Genomic DNA, 21,799 nt, shown 5'->3' with positions numbered 1-21,799 from the left:
GTTGTTAAATTTCTGATGGTACCTAATTTATATATGTTTAAATCTATATGTAAGAATGTGTATCGTTCGATCTACTTAGATAACACGTATCTATCTTCAGTTTTGTACATTGACACATTTTTCAAAAGAGTAAAATTAAATATTTTCTTATCAATTAATATTGTTTATAAAAATAAACAAAATTCAGGAAAAACGATTATATTATATCATTATTTTTTAGTTTTTATTAACAATAATTACGAAGCAATTTCAAATATTTCAAAATAAAACACAATTTCTGATACAATTGAAGATATGCATATTTTTTGAGTGAAAGTAGCGATCAAAACTCTATAAGTTTAAGAATTTATAGTTTACAGTGTATATCTTGTCTTTGTAATTTTGTATATTATATAGTAAGTTCTACGGATTTAAAAATAAGATTATATGATTAAAAATTAAAAATTAAAATAATAGAATAATTAGTTTGGTAAAACAATATCGTACTTTTTAATTAAAAGGCATTGCAATAAATAAGGCTAAATCATTTCTATTTTTCCTAATTCCACAAAACTTTGAAGTGATTTTTGTTAATATTTTAAATACAATCTACATCTCACGATTAACTAATCGAAGATCGAAGCTATAGCCATGTACCTACATATAATACTTGCTCATATGTATACATATATTTATATACGCTTTTTTCTTCGAACACGGATAGACCACACCGTTTGTTTACCGTAGGTATAAACCATAATAAATCTCAGGTGGGAAAGGTAATGTAGAATCATTTGATGTATCCCTTGCGACTTTTCAAGTACCTACCACGGATTCGGAGCAAATGTTTTTTCCTCGGTTACGCCAAACGGAAAACCTGTGCGATGATATTGACATACTGTAATTATTACCGGTAGAACGTTATTCCTACAGCAGATCGATTTCATTTTCATACACACCATTAAAAGCAATGTATATTGATTTGGTAGGTATACATAAACATAAGTATACTGTACAATGTACACATACATTCGATCTATTCATCACCATCGTTCTTAATCAAAAATACTTTACTCAATAATGGAATTTGACAACGCATGCAGGTACAACTCCCAAGACAGTTATTATTACACATATTTCAAATTATTATATGTTTATCTGCATATTAGGTTGACTTTTACAGTTATAGGTCGTCATAATGACCAGTATCTAGTGTACACATAATCGAAAACTGAAAATATCCAATGTAAATTTATAATATAATATCAAGATTGACAGGATCGACTCTCTCTATCGAACCTCAATCGATCATTTAGCTTTCACTGCTAAGTGCAGGTAGGTAGGTACTGATGTACTATATTATATATCAGCTAAAATTAGGCAAAAAAAGTATACTTATAGGTAACTGATGATTTATATGAATTTATAAGACATAAAATGTAAAACTCATCCATTTCGATTAAAGAAAAAATAATAATTTGTTAATTTTTATGTATTGGGCAATGTGTTGAATAATGATAATTAAAAATTGATTTTATAATCATTAAACATAAAACTAAACAATATTGGTTTTTAATCATGGAGTGTGATTAATTTCACAAACTATTATTTTTTATTTTAGCATCAGTAATACTTAATACATCATTATACTAATCATTTGGGATTGACAATTTCGATGAATGTGAATTTTTATAAGTTCGTCAATTTAAAAGTATATTTAATTTAAATTAACAATCAAACAATCATTAGTTGATATTAGAGGTTTTTTACCCGCATTCGTATTGATGCGATATAAAATTATTTAATTTAAAAGTATTTTTTATATTAATTTAAAATTAAGCGATCGTCGTTACTCGTCGATAAACTTATTATAATAATATACCTAATATAATTGAATGAAATAATAGAAATGTTATTAAGATTATACATAACACATTTGGGATGATGAGGTGTATCAAGAGAATAAAATAAAGAACATTCAATTAATCGTGCATGAGACAACAGAGAAGCTATTAAAGGGAAACAAAGAAATCATTTTTCAGAGTTTAATTTAGATGTTCGTTAAAATTTATGGTATCTGCGGAAGTGAAACTATTTCGAATGACAAGATTGAAAAAGTAATTTTATCCTCGGTTAGAGATAAAACATCGGCAAAAAAAAAACAATAATTTCACCGCTATATGAAATTTTTACGCTCAAGCAATGTTTAATTATTTAATATATATATATATATATATATATATTACCTACCTATTATAATATAGTAATTTAATGTTGTATGATAAATTATAATATTTAACACAAAAAATAACAATTCAAATTCTTATATTTTTGGGGTTTTCAAGTACACATTATATTTTTAATTGCATTCTAGTTTTTATTAAATTTAAAAAGTGGCCTTATACGTTAGAATTGCAATTATAAATGGTAATTTTAAGCGTGATTTGTAAATTCTTGTTCCATCATTCGATGTTTGTAACCGAATACGGAATATTGTATAGGTTATACACTACTATACTATACGCGCTATGTGCTTAGAAACAAAAAAAATTGTACCGCGTCCAAAGAACGGGGTAAATATAACTCGGTTTTGTTTTCGGTCGGACTTCAGGAGAGTGAAAAAAATTCGTTTCGTGGCTTAGTCACTATCTAACGCTGTTGAAGACGGAAGTTGCAAATTTTTAGACAAGCCCGTGAATAAACGACACGTACTATCACAACAATAATAACCAAAATAGTCAAAAACGCGGCACTCAACGGAATAGTAAATAATTATTGTGTAACTGGTGAACTTTAAATAATAGATGTCTTATTTAGTCGTTTAGTTTTGCGTTTTACCACGGATCAGATTGGTATTTTACCTACGGACTATCAGCAACTGGAAAAAATCAGAGTGCGATCACGGTAAAATATTAATTTTGGATTGGAAAAAATAAATAAATACAATTTTTAATTGAAATTAATTCTTTTTTTTTTACAAAGAAAAGATTAGATGATGACATAATAGAACCACCTTAGGCCTATCGTGCGCACATATAAAAAAGCAAAACTAATATTTTAGCCTTGTTTTCTTAAAAACATTTTAAGTTCACAAATGTTGACAAAACCACTGTAATTAATTTAATATTTGTAGTATAGAAAGTATAAAATATTAAATTTGTACACTTAAGACTTGAAAATTTAATATAAGGTCTTTTACACAAGTAATTCATACTTTTACCAACAAATTACTTATAATTTTAGGAAAATTGGTTTGCAAATTAACTCTACCAACCTATTACCTAGGTACATATTATTAGTTATTTGGTTTAACTAACCTGGTAAGACGAAAATGAATTTATACGTCCTTGCTTGTACTAATTGACAACAATTTGTAGTTGAAACTTGATAAATATTTTTTTAATAATAATATTGTTAGTGGGGAGTGGACTTCGTACACGTATGGACTCGCACCTCATGATGTTTCACTTCTATAAATATTTCCATTAATAACATCAAACAAGTATCAATAATTGCCTAATGACAACTATAATTTTTATAGTAATACAGGTGAAAACATTATTATACCCGTCGGTCAGTTAAAAACTTTCAACACAAAGTACGTCCCGCCACGTAACCGGCAGCGCCACCTCACGGACAACACCGTCGACCAACGGACAATCGCAACATAGATAGCGAAACACTCCGAAATCCGCCCGACGCGCAACGGTCGGAGATTGCCGACGCGTCTAATACCAAGACGATTGACGTTATCGCCTATCGGCTATCATGAGCCTGTTGTTCCGCCGATTGTTGCCGTCGTCCGTCGTCGTATCCTCGTCGTTGATCGTAAGTATATGCACAGAAATTAATTTTAAATAAATCGTAGGGCGTTTCGGTGCCGTAGGTTGGATAGGTAGCCGTTGATGTTCGACGTCAGGCGGTCATTTATGTCGGTCTCGTCGTTATCATGCAATGGTCGAACTGACTTGTCCACCGCACTCGTGACGCGACGTCCATTTGTCGTAGGGTGGGACCACACATTATCCGATTTCCGATTTCTGAATTTCTGATCGATGATAGGGCGACTGACTCGTGAGTGGTCCATGAATTTCATTGCGAACTCAAATTTCAGCACGGTTCTTGGGAATTACCTTTAATAACTAACCATTTTTATTCATGACTACCGTGCAACACTCGTAATTCCTTCGTGATACCTATTGTCGTTCAAATTTTTTAATATAATCTACATAATTTAATCGCAAGGATTATAAACGATTAAAAAAATTATTGTATTGGCTTTGATAATCTGGTGGTTTTGAGAATATTTAGTTGTCGGAGGCATCGATTTGCTTAGTCTAGAAAATTTTCATAAGAAAAACTTCAATGGCTGTGATAAAAAAATATTATTTTACTATACAGAATTATAGAAGCTATTAGTATAGGTTAGGTAAATTACCAGATGACCCAAACCACAGTTACTATGGTGATGGGAACCATACCAATGAATAACGACAATAATTATACTCATCAGTAATTACTACCTGAATAATATATTATTATATTTCTATTAATACAAGTATGACATAGTTGATGCATAATATTGTACGTTATTGGTCATTATTGTGGCAAATATACTACCTATATAGTTAAGGTTAGAAATAGATACTTCAAAATGAGTAGAAATTATATATTCATTCAAATGGAAAAGTATAAATATGGAAATTGCAAAATAAATAAATTGTTATTTCCAATTAACATTATATTTATATATTATCTTTATGGATGTGATATATAACTACAACAATTGTTCTATGAACACAGAACAAATAAAAGTTCATACAATGTTACTACACATGATAATGATAAATAATGACTATGAGTAATATTCAAGGTCAAGGTGTTGACTGATAATATACAAACTATAAGTAGACCTTAAATATAAAATGGTAAACATCTCAACAAGTAATATTTTGTTTGCATTGGTACTGATAGTTGCTTTGGTGTTAAACTTTAATTGGCCTGTAAGTAAAGTATTAATGTATTAATGATAGTTATGTAATAACTTTTATTGTTTTTATGTACTATTTACATAGTTATTACTTATTTTAGTCTTAGAGCCTACTTAAAATTGTATAATTAACTAGGGTTTTTATTTGTATGTATTAGTTTCAGAGCAAAAGTCTTAGTAGCATAACAAACAAAATGGCTGAAGATTGGAAGAATGCCAAATCTGTGTATGATTTCACAGTAAAAGACATCAAGGGAGAAGATGTATCGCTGGAAAAATACAAGTATGAATTACTATACTGAAACCACCTCTTTATAAAAAACTAATCTTTGTAATATTTTTGTTTCTCAGAGGTTCTGTGTTGATCATTGTTAACGTAGCATCTAAATGTGGTTATACATCTAAGCATTACAAAGAGTTAGTTGAGCTAGATGAGAAGTATCGTGACAAAGGTTTAAAAATTCTTGCGTTTCCATGTAATCAATTTGGTGGCCAGGTAAATCTACTACAATGATAATAGAGTTTTTTAAATTCATTATAACCAAATCATTTTAATTTAACATAGAATTTTTGTAAAATTTCCCCAATTTTAATATTTCTAATATTCTAATTGGTCTAATTTAATCATATTTCTATGTTATATAATGAATCTAAGAATTTTCATTTGACCATTTCCTGTGGTTAATTCCAACCCACAATTCATTAAATGACTAAACATTATTATTTTTTTTTAATTTTAAAATAATATTGTTATAAGGAATTTTATATAATCTTTCAAGCTATATATATTAAAATAAACCATTATATGAATTAGGATATTAAAAACTGATCTTAATATGTTTATTTAAACAACTTTTACCGTTAATTTATCTGAAAAGGCTTAATAAGAGCTGTTGAATGTACTAAAATATGTGAGTTATTTTTGCATTTTTAAAAGTCATATTTTAATAAGTAAATATCCAAATTTGTTAGTGAGTTCAAATAAAACTAGCATGAAAAATAGATCATTTAAAATGTCCTTATCACCAGTGACAAACATCCTACATCTGGGTTACTATTTATCATCAGCTAGCCATTATCTGTAGAGTTTTTTTATAAATTTAATTTTAGGTTTATTCAGCTTTTAACCTTGAATATAAGTTAATTCTTATAAACTTCCAATGCTTAAAATTATTCAATATCCGCAATGTAAACATAATATGTATCAATATATTGAATATGACATTTAAAAAAGCAGTAAACAGATATTTAAATAATCTTAGTCAATGTCTGGTAAAAACTAAAATCATATTCACTTTAAAATTATTGCAGATAATCGCAGACCAATGATAAAATTGTCATCTTGATATTAATACTTTATTTATATTTAACATATTGCTTATATAATAAAATATTTTATAGGAACCTGGTGATTCTGATAGTATTTGTAGCTTTACTGCAAAAAAAAATGTTAAATTTGACATATTTGAAAAAGTCGATGTCAATGGCAATGATGCACATCCATTGTGGAAATATTTGAAATCAAAACAGGGCGGTTTATTGATTGAGTAAGTAAATATGGTAATTTTATATTAATGTATTGACAATGAAGTTTTGAATATTATGTTTATTTTAATGCATGGTTTATGAAATAATAATAAATTGATGTTTGTTTTTGTAAAACCTTTTTTTCAGAATATATTCTAATTTATATATTGTAAATATCACATTTGTTGTATTATATTTTGCATAATAATACAGTATAATTATTAATATTATTTTAATTATTTTATAATTCTATGTGGATACAATTGTATGATATTTCCAAAAATTTTAGTAAAACATGTATAAATTATAATATTACTAATAACCACAGTTGTAGATATTAAACTGGTTGCACAATTATATAGAATAAATAGATCCTCTAAAAATAGTGCATAAGAATAAAAGACTACCGAGTGTTCCTTATGTGAAATTTTTGATACAAAATCAACCAAGGTCTCAAGACTGTTTTTTGTATTACTGCTAGTGTTCACTTCAATCTTGGTATACTGGAGTCCTGTTGTGTGACAAATTAGAAAGGTCCATGTATTATTAGCAATTTAATATAGAAGTGTATCCAGTATCTATATCTAAAACAGTGCTAATAAATAATATTGTTTGACATAATATTATGTTATTCTTAGGGGCTGGAATTTAATGGATTTTGTTTAAGAATAAAAATGTTTAAATACATAACATTTATTGACATATTTTATATTTATTAGGGTATATTGTAAAGCAAGAAAATCAGTTAAAAAAATTCCCAGATAGGTAAACCTTATTTATAGAATTACCCTCTTTAAGTTATAGAACACTTGTATTTCTTTTCCTCTTAATATTTATTACTTATAAATATAGTAACTGTTTTTCTTCTTAATAATTAATACTATTCAAATGAAAATGTTAATATAATTATACCATAAAATATTTTAATTTATATCTACCTACTTGGTAGATATTAATGTTTTCTTATAACTTAAAAGTATTGTTCATTAAAGAACACTTTACAAAGTTTAGTTTTTAGTATTTTTCTAACTGTTATATGATTAATATATAATATAATTCCATATAAGTTTTGTAAACTTATATTGCTAAGATTTATTTAAACATTTTAATTTTATAATAATTGTTATTTTTACCTTTCAGCTCTATTAAATGGAATTTCACCAAATTCATTGTTGACAAAAACGGACAACCTGTTGAAAGACATGCTGCTAATGTTAGCCCTTTGGTAATATAGTTTGTTTATTTCATTTGTTTAGATAGTAGAAGTTTTAGTAAAAAAAATATTCTTATTCTAGACATTATGCTTTTCACCTCAGTCTAACTAAATAATTTATAATAGGCACCTAAGAGTTAAATTAAATCACAAAGAAAGAAACAGAAAGCAAATTAAAAAATACATAATGTACTTATTGTTCGGAAAAAGTACCTTCCTCATTTATTATTGTCACTATGAAGTATGAATTCCGTGTAACTTCAAGTTAATTGTTTGAAACTATTATGTCAAAGCTATTTATTTTTTAATATTTTTGATATGACCTTTCTTCAATAATTTTCAAACTAGAATTATTATTTCTTATTAATTTTTATTGAGTATTATGTATAAGACAAGTAGACAATTAAATTCTTTGTTCAATGTATTTAAAAACAAAATATAGTTTATCTTAAGTATTTATAGTTTTATTGTAATATTATTTATTCATTTTTTCAGGGTTTGGAGAAAAATTTGGAAAAATATTTGTAAAAACTTTTACGATCAAAATAATAATTATAATCTTTCATATCTCAATTGTATCCTATTAAAGTGATTCATTTTGTTTTTCACAACATTATTAAGATGTTTATACCTATTGGCTATTAAGAATTTTTTTTATTTTTTTTATTGTTAGAAAACTATTAGTTTAATCGTAATTTTCATCTTTAATATATAAAGCAATAATTATGTATATGCTTGCATTTTTGTTTGTTTAAATATGGATCAAATCAATTGTTTGTTTTTATTTACAATTTATTTACTAAATCATGTATCCTGTTATTTTGTCAGCTCGACAGTTGCATAAATCTATAAATATCAAGTTTAAATGAGTAGCTACACATAAAATACTGTCAGTTATCAGCATACAAATAATTTAAACGTTTATAAAAAAAAAAAAAAATGAAGGTTCAAGAATGTATTTTTCTAATTTTTACCTCTATTTCACTTTGGGTAAGTAAGTTGTATAACAGTTTGAATTATAGTAGGGTTATATCAGAAGATAAAAATATGTTACATGATTAAATACTTCTCTTGCACAACATTTATAAATATATTTATTGTTATTTACCTAATTTAACTATTATTTTAGAAAATTTGCATAATGTTTATGTGAATTATTAGAATAAGATACCTATCTAGTGAGTAAAAATTTTAAGTATCTACAGTTTTAATTTTTGAGTTACAACCAAAAAACAAGATAAATTTTGCAAGAATTCCCATTTTTCTTAATTTAAAAAAAAAAAAAACATTTTCTATTTTACCTTATAAAATTACCAACAAAATCCAATTATCTACATACACAAAACAACTCCTCATTAAAAAACCAATATTATACAATCATTGATTATGTCTTTATCTAAAAAAAAATTAAAACATCAATAAACTCCAACAATAGTCAATATGATAAAAATCAAACAATTTAAAATTTAAGTCTATATGAATGTAACTCAAACTTATTTTATTTCAACTAGGTCTAGTGATTGTTCAGCATAATTTTCATAAATGTTATAATTTATATTATAATTACAATCATATTATACATTCCATTTATAAATGATTTCAATTTTGTACCAGTTTTTGTCCATCCTTATATCTAATAGTGTATAGTTTGATTGGTAGTTATTTTAAAAATTTAATAAAATAATACTTATTTTAGCTTTTGCCGTGATTGAATAACTTAGAAGACAAAGAGTAAATGTATACTATGCTTTAATAATATCATTTATGCTAAGTATGTTAACCAATTATTTATACATTTTTATTTATCTTTTTACCAATTACATCTACCTTCTATAAGTACTAAAGACAAAAAATGAATCTACCTGCCTATTTAAATAAATGTATAACTGTTACGTCTGTTACACTATTTAAGTTACTTACTAGAAACAAGTTATAAAAGCCTGTAAGGTAGTAGGTGGTAGGTACAATTTACAAATCTGAATAAAAAGTGTGATCGGTAATACATACTTAGTATAGGTAAGGTACTTTGTACTCCTGTGTGGTACAGTTGTACAATGGTATAGAAATTACCTTAGACATTTAAATTTTTAATATTCAAACCAAATTATCCGTATCGAAATCGTTCCAAAAAGAGAAAATAGTAACGTTTCATATAATATTTTGTATTACAATAATAGGTGCGTATCATGAGTGTATGACATATTATACGGACAGCTATGGCCTATGAGCTATCATATTTAAGTAGATTGTTATATTATAATATAGTTTTGTTGTAAGACTATAGGTACGCGATATTATAGACCAACCCACCTGCCGCAAACGTATAACCAGTCAAGACAGATGTAAAAACACAACATTTTATAATAGGTACTCTCGGATGCACATAATAATACATAACTACATAAGTATTATACTGCAGGTAGGTACCTGACACCTGTTATCGTTAAATTTATACTTGACGTTTGTTTGCACCGAATTGCAGTTGATTGAATAATACATAAAGTTCGCGTAACGGCGTAACGTTGTGGAATTTAAAACAGCTACCTATTATAATAAGTAGGTAAACATTACTATTTATACATTATACTAATACCGGGTGATTATCTAAACAGTGTGCGATAAATTATTCTTACAGCCTATAGGTAACTATACTTATAATAGGTAGGTATTTTAAAACTATAATACCTAGTTAAAAATATGCATAAAAACTAAAAATTCTTATTTTGAATTATTCAATTATAACAAAAAGATGTTTACATATATAACTGAAACAAATTCTCAAAATAATGTCTAGAATCTCAGTGTATATGTACATTGCAGGGCCATAGCTACGAGGAGGGTTTAGGGGTACAACCCCCCTCCCTTTAACAAAGTAGAAAATGTATAAATGTCCAGTAAAATTAAAGTCCCGTCTAAAATTAAAAATGTTTAATTTTAAAATCATTTTTATTTTTTGACTGAATAAATAATAATTATTATATTATACTAAATTTATAGCATAGTGCCTGTAATGCATTGTGATTATTGATATTAAGAGTTTAAATAATAAGACAAATTAATTCCAGTCATTGAATGCATTTTACTATATGTGGTTACCAGGAAATTCTTTTATGAGGAACGAGGAAGTATGAAAGAGGTATGGATCCTCCCCATAAAAAATTCGGACGACTACGAATTGCTTCCCGGGTTTTCTACAGGTAACATATGAATTGGTTCCCGCAAGCTTTCATGATAATGCAACCTTGTTAAATTCGCTTTTCAAATTATTATGATATATTCAACCAGAAACAATTTCCTTCCCATTAATTCAGACTCAGGACTGTTCAGAATTCAAATAAGATCGAATACTTCAAACACTACCTAGAATACATATAGGCATGGTTAAAAATGTTGCTCAGTATAATATACAGTATTAATATATACAATATACATAATATTCGATACATATGTATTTTTCAATAATAATAATTGTACTTACATTAAATAAGTAATAATAATGTGAAAATAAGTTATAATAGGTACCTAAATAATATTAGAAAAAAATTAGTGTGGTATGAATTTACAACACACACTTTTAACGAATTGTAGGTTCGAAATTTGGCCCTCTTTCAATTTTTTAATACAGTGAAAACTCTTTATAACGAAAAACTCTGTGTATATGATGTATTTTCATCAATAAACTTTTCCTTTTCAGTATTTTTTTTTTTTTTTACTTTAATTCCATTAACTAATCAATCTATTAGATGTAAAATTATATTTATAAACTTTCCCAGACATCGTAAAACTTAATAAAATATAAGATTGTCGATTATACATACACGAATCTTGTAACAGTGAGATGTATACTGTTAAACTGACAAGTAATTTTATTCAGGAACCAATTCGAACAGCTGTATACTGGAAATTATTTTTTTCATGAACCAATTCGTACATTTTAATTGATCAATTAAAACGGTAACCAATTCCACGTTTGCCAAAAATTCCTAGCTACGGACGCTGGTATGTTGTGTATGACTACTATAGTAATATACTAGTAGACAGTATACACTATACACAATTAATTATCATACACATTTGTGAAAAAGAAACATAGAATATTAGAACAGAAGACGACACGTGCTTCCGTCGGTATATAGCCAACCGTCGACCTGTAAAGTAGTTCACTTCCTCATTAAAATATATGTTACCAACAACACCCGTATTGTCAATTATAAATATTATGATATATTGTACCTAACTATCATAGAACATAGAAAATGCAGAAACAATGTTATAATCTATAAGTAAATATAATATTATATAGTTAAAGCCGTAGATATAGGTAAATTAATGCGTGTAATAGGCACACCTATGAAATTGCAACTAAAATTATGTGACGTCGAAGATGATCCACCCCCCCCCCCCTCCCTCCCACCCCATACATAATGACCATTGGACACAGTATGGGTATTGTCGTTAAAATAGTAATAAATAATAGTATTTAATTTGTATATTATGTACACACACGACACACCGACCGGCTGTATAAACGTCCGTTGGTAGAATATTGTTCATTGCAATTCCAATAAATACCATTGAACGATTGAACGGACTTTTTTCTTATTTTTGCTCGCGAATAGCCTACCGATTTTCATATTATCTATAATATCACTCATTCTAACAGGGTTACTTACTCGTTAGTTGTTACTCGTCATACTAAATAAATAACCACTGTCCACTGATGCTATTTTAAGTTCTAAGCGAAAATATAATTTGACTATTTTTAATAAATTTGTAGAGAATTTGATAAAGTTAGTTTTTTTTCTGAACTACATTAATATAGTTTTTGTTTCTTGGTAAAAATCTTTGAACACTCAATGCAAGGTTCTTCAAAGTTTTTTTTACAGAAATTAAAAAATATCGAAAGTAAATTTTGTTTTATCTTTGGACATTATTACATTTTTGTAGGTAATTCAAAAAAATATTTATCGTAAAGACTTGAAACTTTCTTCCATTGTTACCTATATATTAATAGAGTGAAGTTTTTGAAATATTTAGTTAAAGTTATTTATAAGTACAAATAGAACAATGGATGTTGGACATACTGTCTCACTATTCTACATTTTTTTTTTGCTACGTCGGTATTAAATGATAAGTTATACCTACATACTTACAAGTTACAATATTTTAATATTTATATGCGATGTATTTGGAATTTCGGCAATTTGGCATTAAATAGTTCAAATTACAGAATTAAGAAATACTAATAAATAATGATAGTATAAAATATACTCTCCTTATTAGATGCTAGCCCAAAAGTCTCATTTGCTTTGAATTATATTTCTTTCTTTGTACCTTTCTAAATGACCAAGTGGGTAGGTAGGTGAATTCAAAACCTACTATATGCACTATGCAGTAAAGCTAGTTACTCAGATTTTGTATTTTTCACAAACTAATTATTTGCACATACATTTATAACACGTACGTAGACACTCGTTGAGAAACCTTGTCACGTACATCCCTCTAATCGCAGTCCTGCAGTATTATCGGACTAGCCTAGCTATAGCTATAAATATTTTTTGTTTCAAAACGTACTGAACTGTGCTCCAATATTAAGCTTTAAAATAATAAATAGAATATTTATTAGCAGGTCGGTACATTAATTATTATTATTTGTTCTCCATATAATAGTTTGTTGTCGCTAATCTAAACTAGAGGTAAATGACAATTTATTTTTCACGTTTCTTAAAATTACGAGGTTCGAGATATAATAATGCAGTTGTGCTTATTTTTGTAGATATTTGGAATTGGAATAACTATAATGTTCGTTGAGAATTCAAATAGTTATGTGAGTTCAGACTTCAGACTGGAGGAGGCGAGAAGAGGACATACATAATTTATATACATGTATGACAATGATGTGAGCATTAAGTCAAACAAACATGATGGTGAAACATATTATCGGATACAATGCAGTTAAACTGTACATATACCTATATTATAATTATAGTGAGTGTATATCTGTATGATGTGTACCGTGTATGTATCATCATATATGATCATTATACAGTTCGATTATTGTTTACTCGTGTTCACGTCAACATAATATAGATAGTATAGCACAGTATCACAACCCCGTGTCTCGAGTTTTACCAACCGTTCATGTTCAAACAAACATTAAAAAAAAAAAAAAAAATGCGTCGCATTATTTAAACGAATGCGTCAACCATCATGCAGCACTGCGTGAAACTATGCATAGGTAGTTAATATTATAATTCATAATATATACGTGTATGTCGTATTTATAAAATTTGTAAAATGTTATACGTATTTAACCGGTTGATGTGTTAGTGACTATATATTATAATAGTGCTGCTCGACCACATCGTCATCAGATACCGCGCGGACAAGCTATAAAACGGTCTCGGTTTCCGCGCGTCGAACTTTTTTTTTTAATCATAATAATATATTACTAAAAAGAAAAATACCACTCAAAAGAATACTATTGCATAATAGCTTGTATGTCGTGCGGTCTCTGTCACTTTGTTTATCTATCGAACGTCGAAACGTGAGTGTAGGTCAACAATGCTGTGTACCTATAGGTTTCGGCCGTTTCGTTATATTATACGGTTCTATTTTATCCCTCCCTCCCCCACACACGATGATTACACGTGCAGCGCATATTCTTTTCGCGCACGCGCGGTACACTTCCAATATTATGCTTGTAGGGAAACGACTTACGAAAAGTTTGCATGCTGGACACGGCGGCGGTGTATAATAATATGATATAACGTTGCGCGTGACGGACATTAAAGTCAACTGCGTGGTGGATTCGACCCCGTCGTATATAAGGTATAAGGTATATACGTACGTACGTATATGATTTCAGTTTTTCTACGAATTTCTATATAATATCGCGTGACCAGCTATATGTGTGTTCCAGACTCCGCACTAAGAGGTAGTCCAAGTAAAAAAAGTCGACTGTGTATAAACATTATGACCAATATAGTATATTTATGTATATAATAAATATATTTATATGTACCTATATTCAACGCCCAGCAATGTAACTACAACCAGGGGATGTGTGGTTAGACCACTACTCCTCACCCCCCCCCCACCTTGAACCCCTACCATTATACGATTGAATGCCCTAAACTATATATAAATAAACCATCCATAGTTCCATTTCTATACGTATTACGGATGCGTTTTAAAGTTTGTCAAGTAGAATAGTATATTATGTACTCCAGGGGGGGGGGGTCAAACTTATTTGATATAATTTTAGAAACATTTTCCGGGAATACATAATATTATTATGCTTTGAGGATTGCTCATAATCGTGCACGTCAATTTTTATTTTTAAATTTATCAATTATAAACGTACTATAAGTAGTAATTATAATATTAATAATAAAAATAAAATATCGAGTAGTACAAAAATGAGTGTTCTACGTTAAATTTTTAAGTGATTTCAAAATAAATTTGCAACTGCAGTTGACGTGTAGAAGCGTGTCATTGCATATGTAATCGTTGCGGGTGGTTGATTAATCTGGGGAATAGTCACCAGCTGCTAAACGAAAACTTGCTATAACTGATCATGTGAAATTGCGGTTCGGTTTTATAACTTTCATTTGAGAAAAAAAATTTCACACAGACAAGTAAACGTGAAATATAAATAAATATCTCTACCTAACTGTATCTGCCAAATGTACAACACTATTTTCCTAATCGAGGTGTAGCGCTGCCATGAAAATTTTATTTTTAAACATCATTGTATACCATGAACATTTTTGGCTTAAAAATATAGGAGAAAAAATTGTGCACGAAAGCGTCGCTGCTCGCAACTTATTTTACATATATGATACGCGTGAATGCGTGATGTACCGCCTCACAATCATATCGGAATTTTCCACATAATTTTGACGTTGTCAGACAACAATTTTTGTTTAGAAACTGTATAGAATGGCTAAAACAGTCTGTAATAAAATGTTGATAATATAAAAAAAAAAAAACTAGGTCTACGTTCTCAACACCCTCACAACGCGGACATCGATCACCGAAGTATTGCACCATATGCTCATAATATTATAATAATTATAGGTAGTTATTTACCGACTATCGATGATGTACTCGCAAAAGTAAATCTTCCACTGTCGTTTATAACTTATACTGCAACAGCCCTCCGCATCCGAAACCTAAGCCGGCATTCTTAGATATTTATTTATTATTATAATTATTTTTTTTTTTTTTTTTATCACAGATACATCGCAAACGGATTCTATCGTACGATAGTTTTTATTTATTTATTTTTTTTTGTTCCCTCGGCTGTAATTTAGCTTAAGTATATTATGTTTGTGTGTGTGTATATATTATATATATATAAGATCAAACGCTACAGGAGGGGTGAAAATTCGCTGCACTCGCGCCAATCGTAGAGCTCGGAACGCGATTATATTATATCTTTGCAGTCGTTCGGGAAGGACGCTCCACTTTTTTCTCGGCCTCCGTCTCATCGATAGTGGTGATGGGTAGAAGGCTTAACGGTTGGCCGTTAAAGTTTCCCGCTGCGCGAAGATGTTGGCTGCGCCGCGGGCGAAGACGCACGCGCACGCGCCCCGATATGAGATGATCTGCCACCATCTCCACCTGCACATTGCACGACCTCCTTTATCGGCCTATAGTGCTATATTGTACACCTATATGATACACTCATCAAACTCGCTATATGTACGTAATGATGAAAAGTTTCTGGTTTCTATAAACAACATATTATATTGAATTACAACGAAAAAATAAATAGAATCGTTAATTTACATTTGAATATCCAATGTCATTAAAATGCCATTTTAAAATGTTTATAAATTTATAGCAAAACGAAATTGTAAATATAGTATTTTAGATATTTTTGAATTGTTACTAACAATTATACAGAAACTTATGAGTTACGAGTAACCTTGCATTTTAATAGTTTTCAAAGCTATTAAAAATGAAAATGTTATGAATTTATGGCTAGAAAAAAATTTGTAAATTGTAAGTTATCATTTCGAAATAATTACATCTACCTGCACATATTTCTCGTTCCCCATGGCCCATAGAATCTAATACCCACATAATAACGTTAATATATGAAAACGACGTTTGAGGATAAATATTTGAAGTGTTTTGAAACTAATTTGACTATACGACAGTGTTTGCAGGGATTGAAACGTTCACCAAAATAGTGAACACGTTCACGTTCATTGTCCAATACTATTAACTCATCCAGGTGCACGTTTGTTGAAAAAATAACGCGTTCGTACCCGTTCAATGTTGCCAAAAAATCCTTAGATATCAAATATTATTACTATCGAACTTATCTTCTGAGACCGTGTTCCGGCGTGATAAGTCATCTATTCTGTGACCATGCCACAAGATTTTATTTCAATATTATTAGATATATCAATATATCATTGATATATCATGATATATCAAATGAACGTTAATTGAACGAAAAAAAGTCGTTTGCGTTCGTATAATAGTTATAATTGATGGCGCGTTCACGTACACATTTGAATGCGTTCTTTCCAAACACTGCTGTACGAGAGTATAATAATAACTATGATCGGATAACATTCTATACCACGGGTTATTGTTTTATAGGTTCGAACGAATGTTTCACCTGGCTCATAATTTTTCGCAAATGTATACCAACTAGAGATACTTTAGACGTTTTGTTAACCGGTTATTAAATTTATGTATTTTCATCGCAGGCGGAGCCATTTGCTGCAGAAAATTCCCAAGGATACCCTCTCGACTGGCCGACGTCAGTTGACTTTCCTGATTCGTCAAACGAATACGACAAATCGTCATCGTCGGATGAAAACTCCAACGAGAACTCATGCTGCAATCTTTACGAATTCATCGTAAAAAAACCCGACGGACAGGACGTTTGTTTGAGTCAATACGCGTAAGTACGCACCGCAAACCTACAGGTTCTTGTAAATTGGTATAATCCGTGCACACGGTAAGAGCAGAACATTTTCGGATCGATCAACGATCTTTAACCGCTAGACTGCAATTATATATATAATATATGCATAAATATATATATGCTGCACCTACAAATTATTGTATATGGAACTAAGCGTTCATGTACAAGTACGTCTAGACCATCAGCATTCGGTTTGAAATAAAAATACGATTATGTATATTTATATGGTATACTAATTGTGCAGTATTCACAAATGAAAAAAATAACAAACAAAAAATATAGCTCTATATCTGGTTTTAGTGAGAAAATCGGCGTCAGTGTACTTCGCTAAATGTGTGTAGTGTGTGAACTAAATCGACCGAGATGGAAAATTCGCCTGTAGTGGATTGGATGTAGCCTAGGTATATTTCCGAGCCTGGTTCAAAGCTCAAACTACCTATTCTCCAAACTTTTCTGATATCTCTAAGGCTAATTTAAAATTTTCATCAAAATCTGTCGAGTGGTTTTTGAGTGTACTCAACTCTTATATTTGTTTTAACTTTTAAGAAATAATTTCTTTACTTAAGGCTATAATAGTAACGTGATAATTTGATGCATGTTTTTACCTCATCTGCTCGAAGAACCAATGAAAACCATATGTACCTACATAGTATCGATAGTATCGTATTCCCATGAACCTTGGATGGTAAATTAACTTTTATATGAAACATGGTTTTTTCTTAAACATTTTTATATTTTTAGAATTTTTACTTGCTGAACCCGACAGCTCCTCCGCACCTTCACCCAGATATAATTAAACCATACTGAATGACCGACTTATACAACAATATCTATTTTAGTATATATAGCTGCGTGATGTATAGGCATACAATTATAGGTACATAATAAATAATTGTATACGATGATAGAATGTGTATATTATTCGGATTGCAGTGGTAAAGTGTTGATCATTGTAAATTATGCGTCCGGATGCGGTTTCACATCCCAAAACGTACACGATCTGTCAAAATTAGCCATAAAGTTCAAGGAAAGTGGCTTAAAAATACTGATATTCCCCAGCAACGACTTTTTACAGGTATAATGACTATATAATATATATGAATTGCACATTGGATTTATTATTATAAACTGTTACTTTCATCAATTGTCGTTTGATTATTGATTGATTGTTGGCATACTGATGTATTTAAGTGGTTTAAAATGTTGGAAACTCTAAGTTTAATTCATTGATGCAGCTTATAAACGTTTTATCTATAAACAGAGTGAATGAGCTTTTGAGGAGAAATTTGTAATCTGCCTACTTAGTTATTAGTATGCTGTGTACAAATAAACACCATCTCAAAAAAAAAAACACTTTTGTACCTTAATTGATTTAGCACTATCTACAGCGCAGAAACATAGATTATATAGCAAATGTCAAGTCTAAATTAATATCACAATGAGTTTGTAGAAAATAAATAAAAATATAAAATACATATTTTATTTTACATAATAATTAAATAATCAAAAACATGATGTGAATATAATTCATTGTAGGTACTTATGATTAATATTAAATTAATATTATAATTTAAATTAATATTTAATTAAATTACAGAATAAATTAGGTACGTAAGTATGAGCGTTTTTACAAGACGTTAACATTTTTTGTATACAAATCAACTCCGTTACAATGATTTTTGATTGTGTTTAATTAGATATTCTTGTCGATAATCGTATTATTTCCTATGTATTTTTGTTTTATGTCCGAACACTACAGTGCTATTTAAACGCACACAAATAATTATGAATTATGAGTTATTTATGTTATTAATAATAATATGTGTATATATAATAGAACTTCGGTGGAGATATCGAGGCCAAAAAATTTGCAAGTAAACATCCTGAATTTGAAGTGTTTTCGGAAATATGCGTAAATGGCAAAACACAACATCCGTTGTATAAATTTCTCAAAACAAAATTGCCCGGCGCTTTAAATTCCAAGTAATGCTGCCAGAACCCAAATTCATCACTATTTTTGTATTTCAGACTTAAGTATAGTTAGTGATGCGAGTAAAAAATTTTCAGAACTATTAAATGGAATTTCACCAAATTTTTAATAGACAGGAATGGATGTCCTGTTCAACGATTTGCTGCGACAGAAAGTTTTGAGGTAAACATTGATATTATAATAGCAGAGCACTATATACTTCTCTAGTTATAAAAAATAAAACTTAAAAGAAATATATAACATAATAACCCTACTTAATAGTAGTAGAACGATTACAGCAGTGATTGATTTATACCTTTTGTTAAAAATTATATTTATTTTAAAATTGTGCAAAAAATAATTAAATCATAATATAATGTAGGTACAGATTTTAAATAAACAAATCGAACAAAATAATATCAAGTGAAAATAAATATTAATCATGATTCAAAATATTGAATTAATCTTTTGAATTGAATTTTTGTGATTAAACAGGCTATAGAAGAATTAGTACAAACACTGTTACAGAAACGATGTTACTAAATAATGTTGCGTTTAACTCAGTATCGTTCAGCTACCTATTCGGTTTTACAACACGAAGTAATTTTTTCATTTTTTTCAGATTCCATCTTACTACATATAGGTAATTGTAATTTGTAGTATGTTATTATATAAAAACTTTATATTATTCAATCATTTTAATCAAGCATTAAACTTTTGTTATGTTAAAAGTTAAATTTATCGCGTTATTTTAATAATTTAAAACGAAGTTATTAAAATAATTATTTTGACTTTTTTTGAAATTAAAATGTATCACACTATCGTATTATAATTAAAAGATTTGCTTAAAAATTATGTGTTGCATTTCATTAAATAAAAATGATTAAGTTTAGCTGACGAACAAATAAATTTAATTTGCTGTCAGCGTTGAAAAAACAATGTATGAATGTATGATATATTACTTGCAAGAGGATTCAATCAAATTCAAATCCATATCGTTACAACATTTACCAATAAACTCTAAAAGTTGGTATCTGAAGACTTTATTTTTCAGTAGATATATAAATAAATATCGAATACTCACGTTTTTAAACATAATTCTGGTTTTATTTTATAAAATTTCACAAATGGTAGTTTGTATGACAAATAATAACCTGATACCAAATAATGATTATATTATGATGCATTCAAGGCTACAACATTTATAAAACGATATACTATATTATATATCTTTTTAACTTTGGTAGTAAACAAAACGAAATTACGTTTACTTATCTCTAACATGTGTGATAAAAGAGTATCTATAATCTATATAGGCACATATAATTGGAAAATAATAGTAGTACCTATAGTATGGTACTTACATCGTATATATTAAAATAGACTTTATTTTAGACATCGTGCTGATGACAGTGTTATGTATACTAAATGTCAAATTAAATTGAACTTAAAAAAAACAACAGTTATGTTATCTTACTATAGTTATACTATACTTCGGGTGAGCCCGGAACCTTCGAACATCAACAAGCTTTGCCAATTTCTTTCAGCAACACAGCTGTTAATTCTATTGTAATTATTAGCTTCACATACCTCATACTTCATCAAATAATGTATACATTGTTACTTCTTTATGTTATTTTATATTATCTCATTTATCTTATATAACCTAACTATTATTATTAACTACTCTTTAATTGTATACATTTAATTTAATATATGTATTGTATTGTTTCGTAAATTGTACTTTATGTCCAATGGCCTAGCAGCCACGGACCTGTTCCATATATAATAAAAAAAAAAACAGTTATTTAGCTGCTTTTAGTCTTTTAAATAAAATGTTAAACGAGCTTGTAATAAAATATAATTAATAACACGACTTTCGTGCCTACAACAGTCAACAACAACAAAAGAATCACAAAATTGTGGTCATGTGACTAGAAAGAATCGATGAAAACCAAATGAATTGCAGTGAAAGACATAAACTTCAAATATTAGGTGGATACAAAACTCGAAAAAATCGTCACTTAAAGCAAGTTATTCCTAATAAATTATAAACAGCTATTTTGAAATATGTAAAGTCAAGCAAACCAATTCTAACTAAAAAAATAATTACATAAAACAAATAATTGTTTATGGATTTTTAATTTGTATTAAACTTTTACATACTTA

General features: G+C 28.7%; 2 protein-coding genes across 3 annotated transcripts; both read left to right on the top strand.

The window, feature by feature from the left end:
- Positions 1-2,780: 2,780 nt before the first annotated feature.
- On the top strand, positions 2,781-8,480 carry Gtpx (phospholipid hydroperoxide glutathione peroxidase Gtpx). Of its 2 annotated transcripts, XM_089226340.1 has the most exons (7): positions 2,781-2,883; positions 3,521-3,807; positions 5,128-5,252; positions 5,321-5,465; positions 6,371-6,516; positions 7,637-7,721; positions 8,205-8,480. In XM_089226340.1, the coding sequence occupies exons 2-7, from the start codon at positions 3,748-3,750 to the stop codon at positions 8,235-8,237; spliced, it is 594 nt and encodes a 197-aa protein (XP_089082466.1). In that variant the 5' UTR covers positions 2,781-2,883; positions 3,521-3,747; the 3' UTR covers positions 8,238-8,480. The 2 variants fall into 2 exon arrangements, with proteins under 2 accessions (XP_089082466.1, XP_089082465.1); XM_089226339.1 differs by lacking the exons at positions 2,781-2,883; positions 3,521-3,807 and adding an exon at positions 4,829-4,982.
- Positions 8,481-8,565: 85 nt separating this feature from the next.
- Positions 8,566-21,362, top strand: LOC107166588 (uncharacterized). The gene is made up of 6 exons (XM_015515318.2): positions 8,566-8,699; positions 17,441-17,637; positions 18,595-18,736; positions 19,499-19,644; positions 19,729-19,813; positions 20,126-21,362. The coding sequence occupies exons 1-6, from the start codon at positions 8,649-8,651 to the stop codon at positions 20,171-20,173; spliced, it is 669 nt and encodes a 222-aa protein (XP_015370804.1). The 5' UTR covers positions 8,566-8,648; the 3' UTR covers positions 20,174-21,362.
- Positions 21,363-21,799: the final 437 nt, after the last annotated feature.

This window comes from Diuraphis noxia, unplaced genomic scaffold (genome assembly GCF_037042655.1).
Source record: "Diuraphis noxia isolate RWA-SAM2 unplaced genomic scaffold, SU_Dnox_SAM2 contig0004, whole genome shotgun sequence".
Classification (NCBI taxonomy): Eukaryota; Metazoa; Arthropoda; class Insecta; order Hemiptera; family Aphididae; genus Diuraphis; species Diuraphis noxia.
This window is presented reverse-complemented; position numbering and strand designations above follow the sequence as displayed.

Bases quoted from the DNA above. Each gene is read 5' to 3' on its own strand.
- Gtpx (XM_089226339.1), top strand. From the start codon at position 4,905: ATGGTAAACATCTCAACAAGTAATATTTTGTTTGCATTGGTACTGATA. The intron at 4,983-5,127 runs GTAAGTAAAGTA...TGTATGTATTAG, and splicing joins TGTTAAACTTTAATTGGCCT to TTTCAGAGCAAAAGTCTTAG. The intron at 6,517-7,636 runs GTAAGTAAATAT...TTTACCTTTCAG, and splicing joins CAGGGCGGTTTATTGATTGA to CTCTATTAAATGGAATTTCA.
- LOC107166588 (XM_015515318.2), top strand. From the start codon at position 8,649: ATGAAGGTTCAAGAATGTATTTTTCTAATTTTTACCTCTATTTCACTT. The intron at 18,737-19,498 runs GTATAATGACTA...TATATATAATAG, and splicing joins CCAGCAACGACTTTTTACAG to AACTTCGGTGGAGATATCGA. The intron at 19,645-19,728 runs GTAATGCTGCCA...AAAAATTTTCAG, and splicing joins CCCGGCGCTTTAAATTCCAA to AACTATTAAATGGAATTTCA.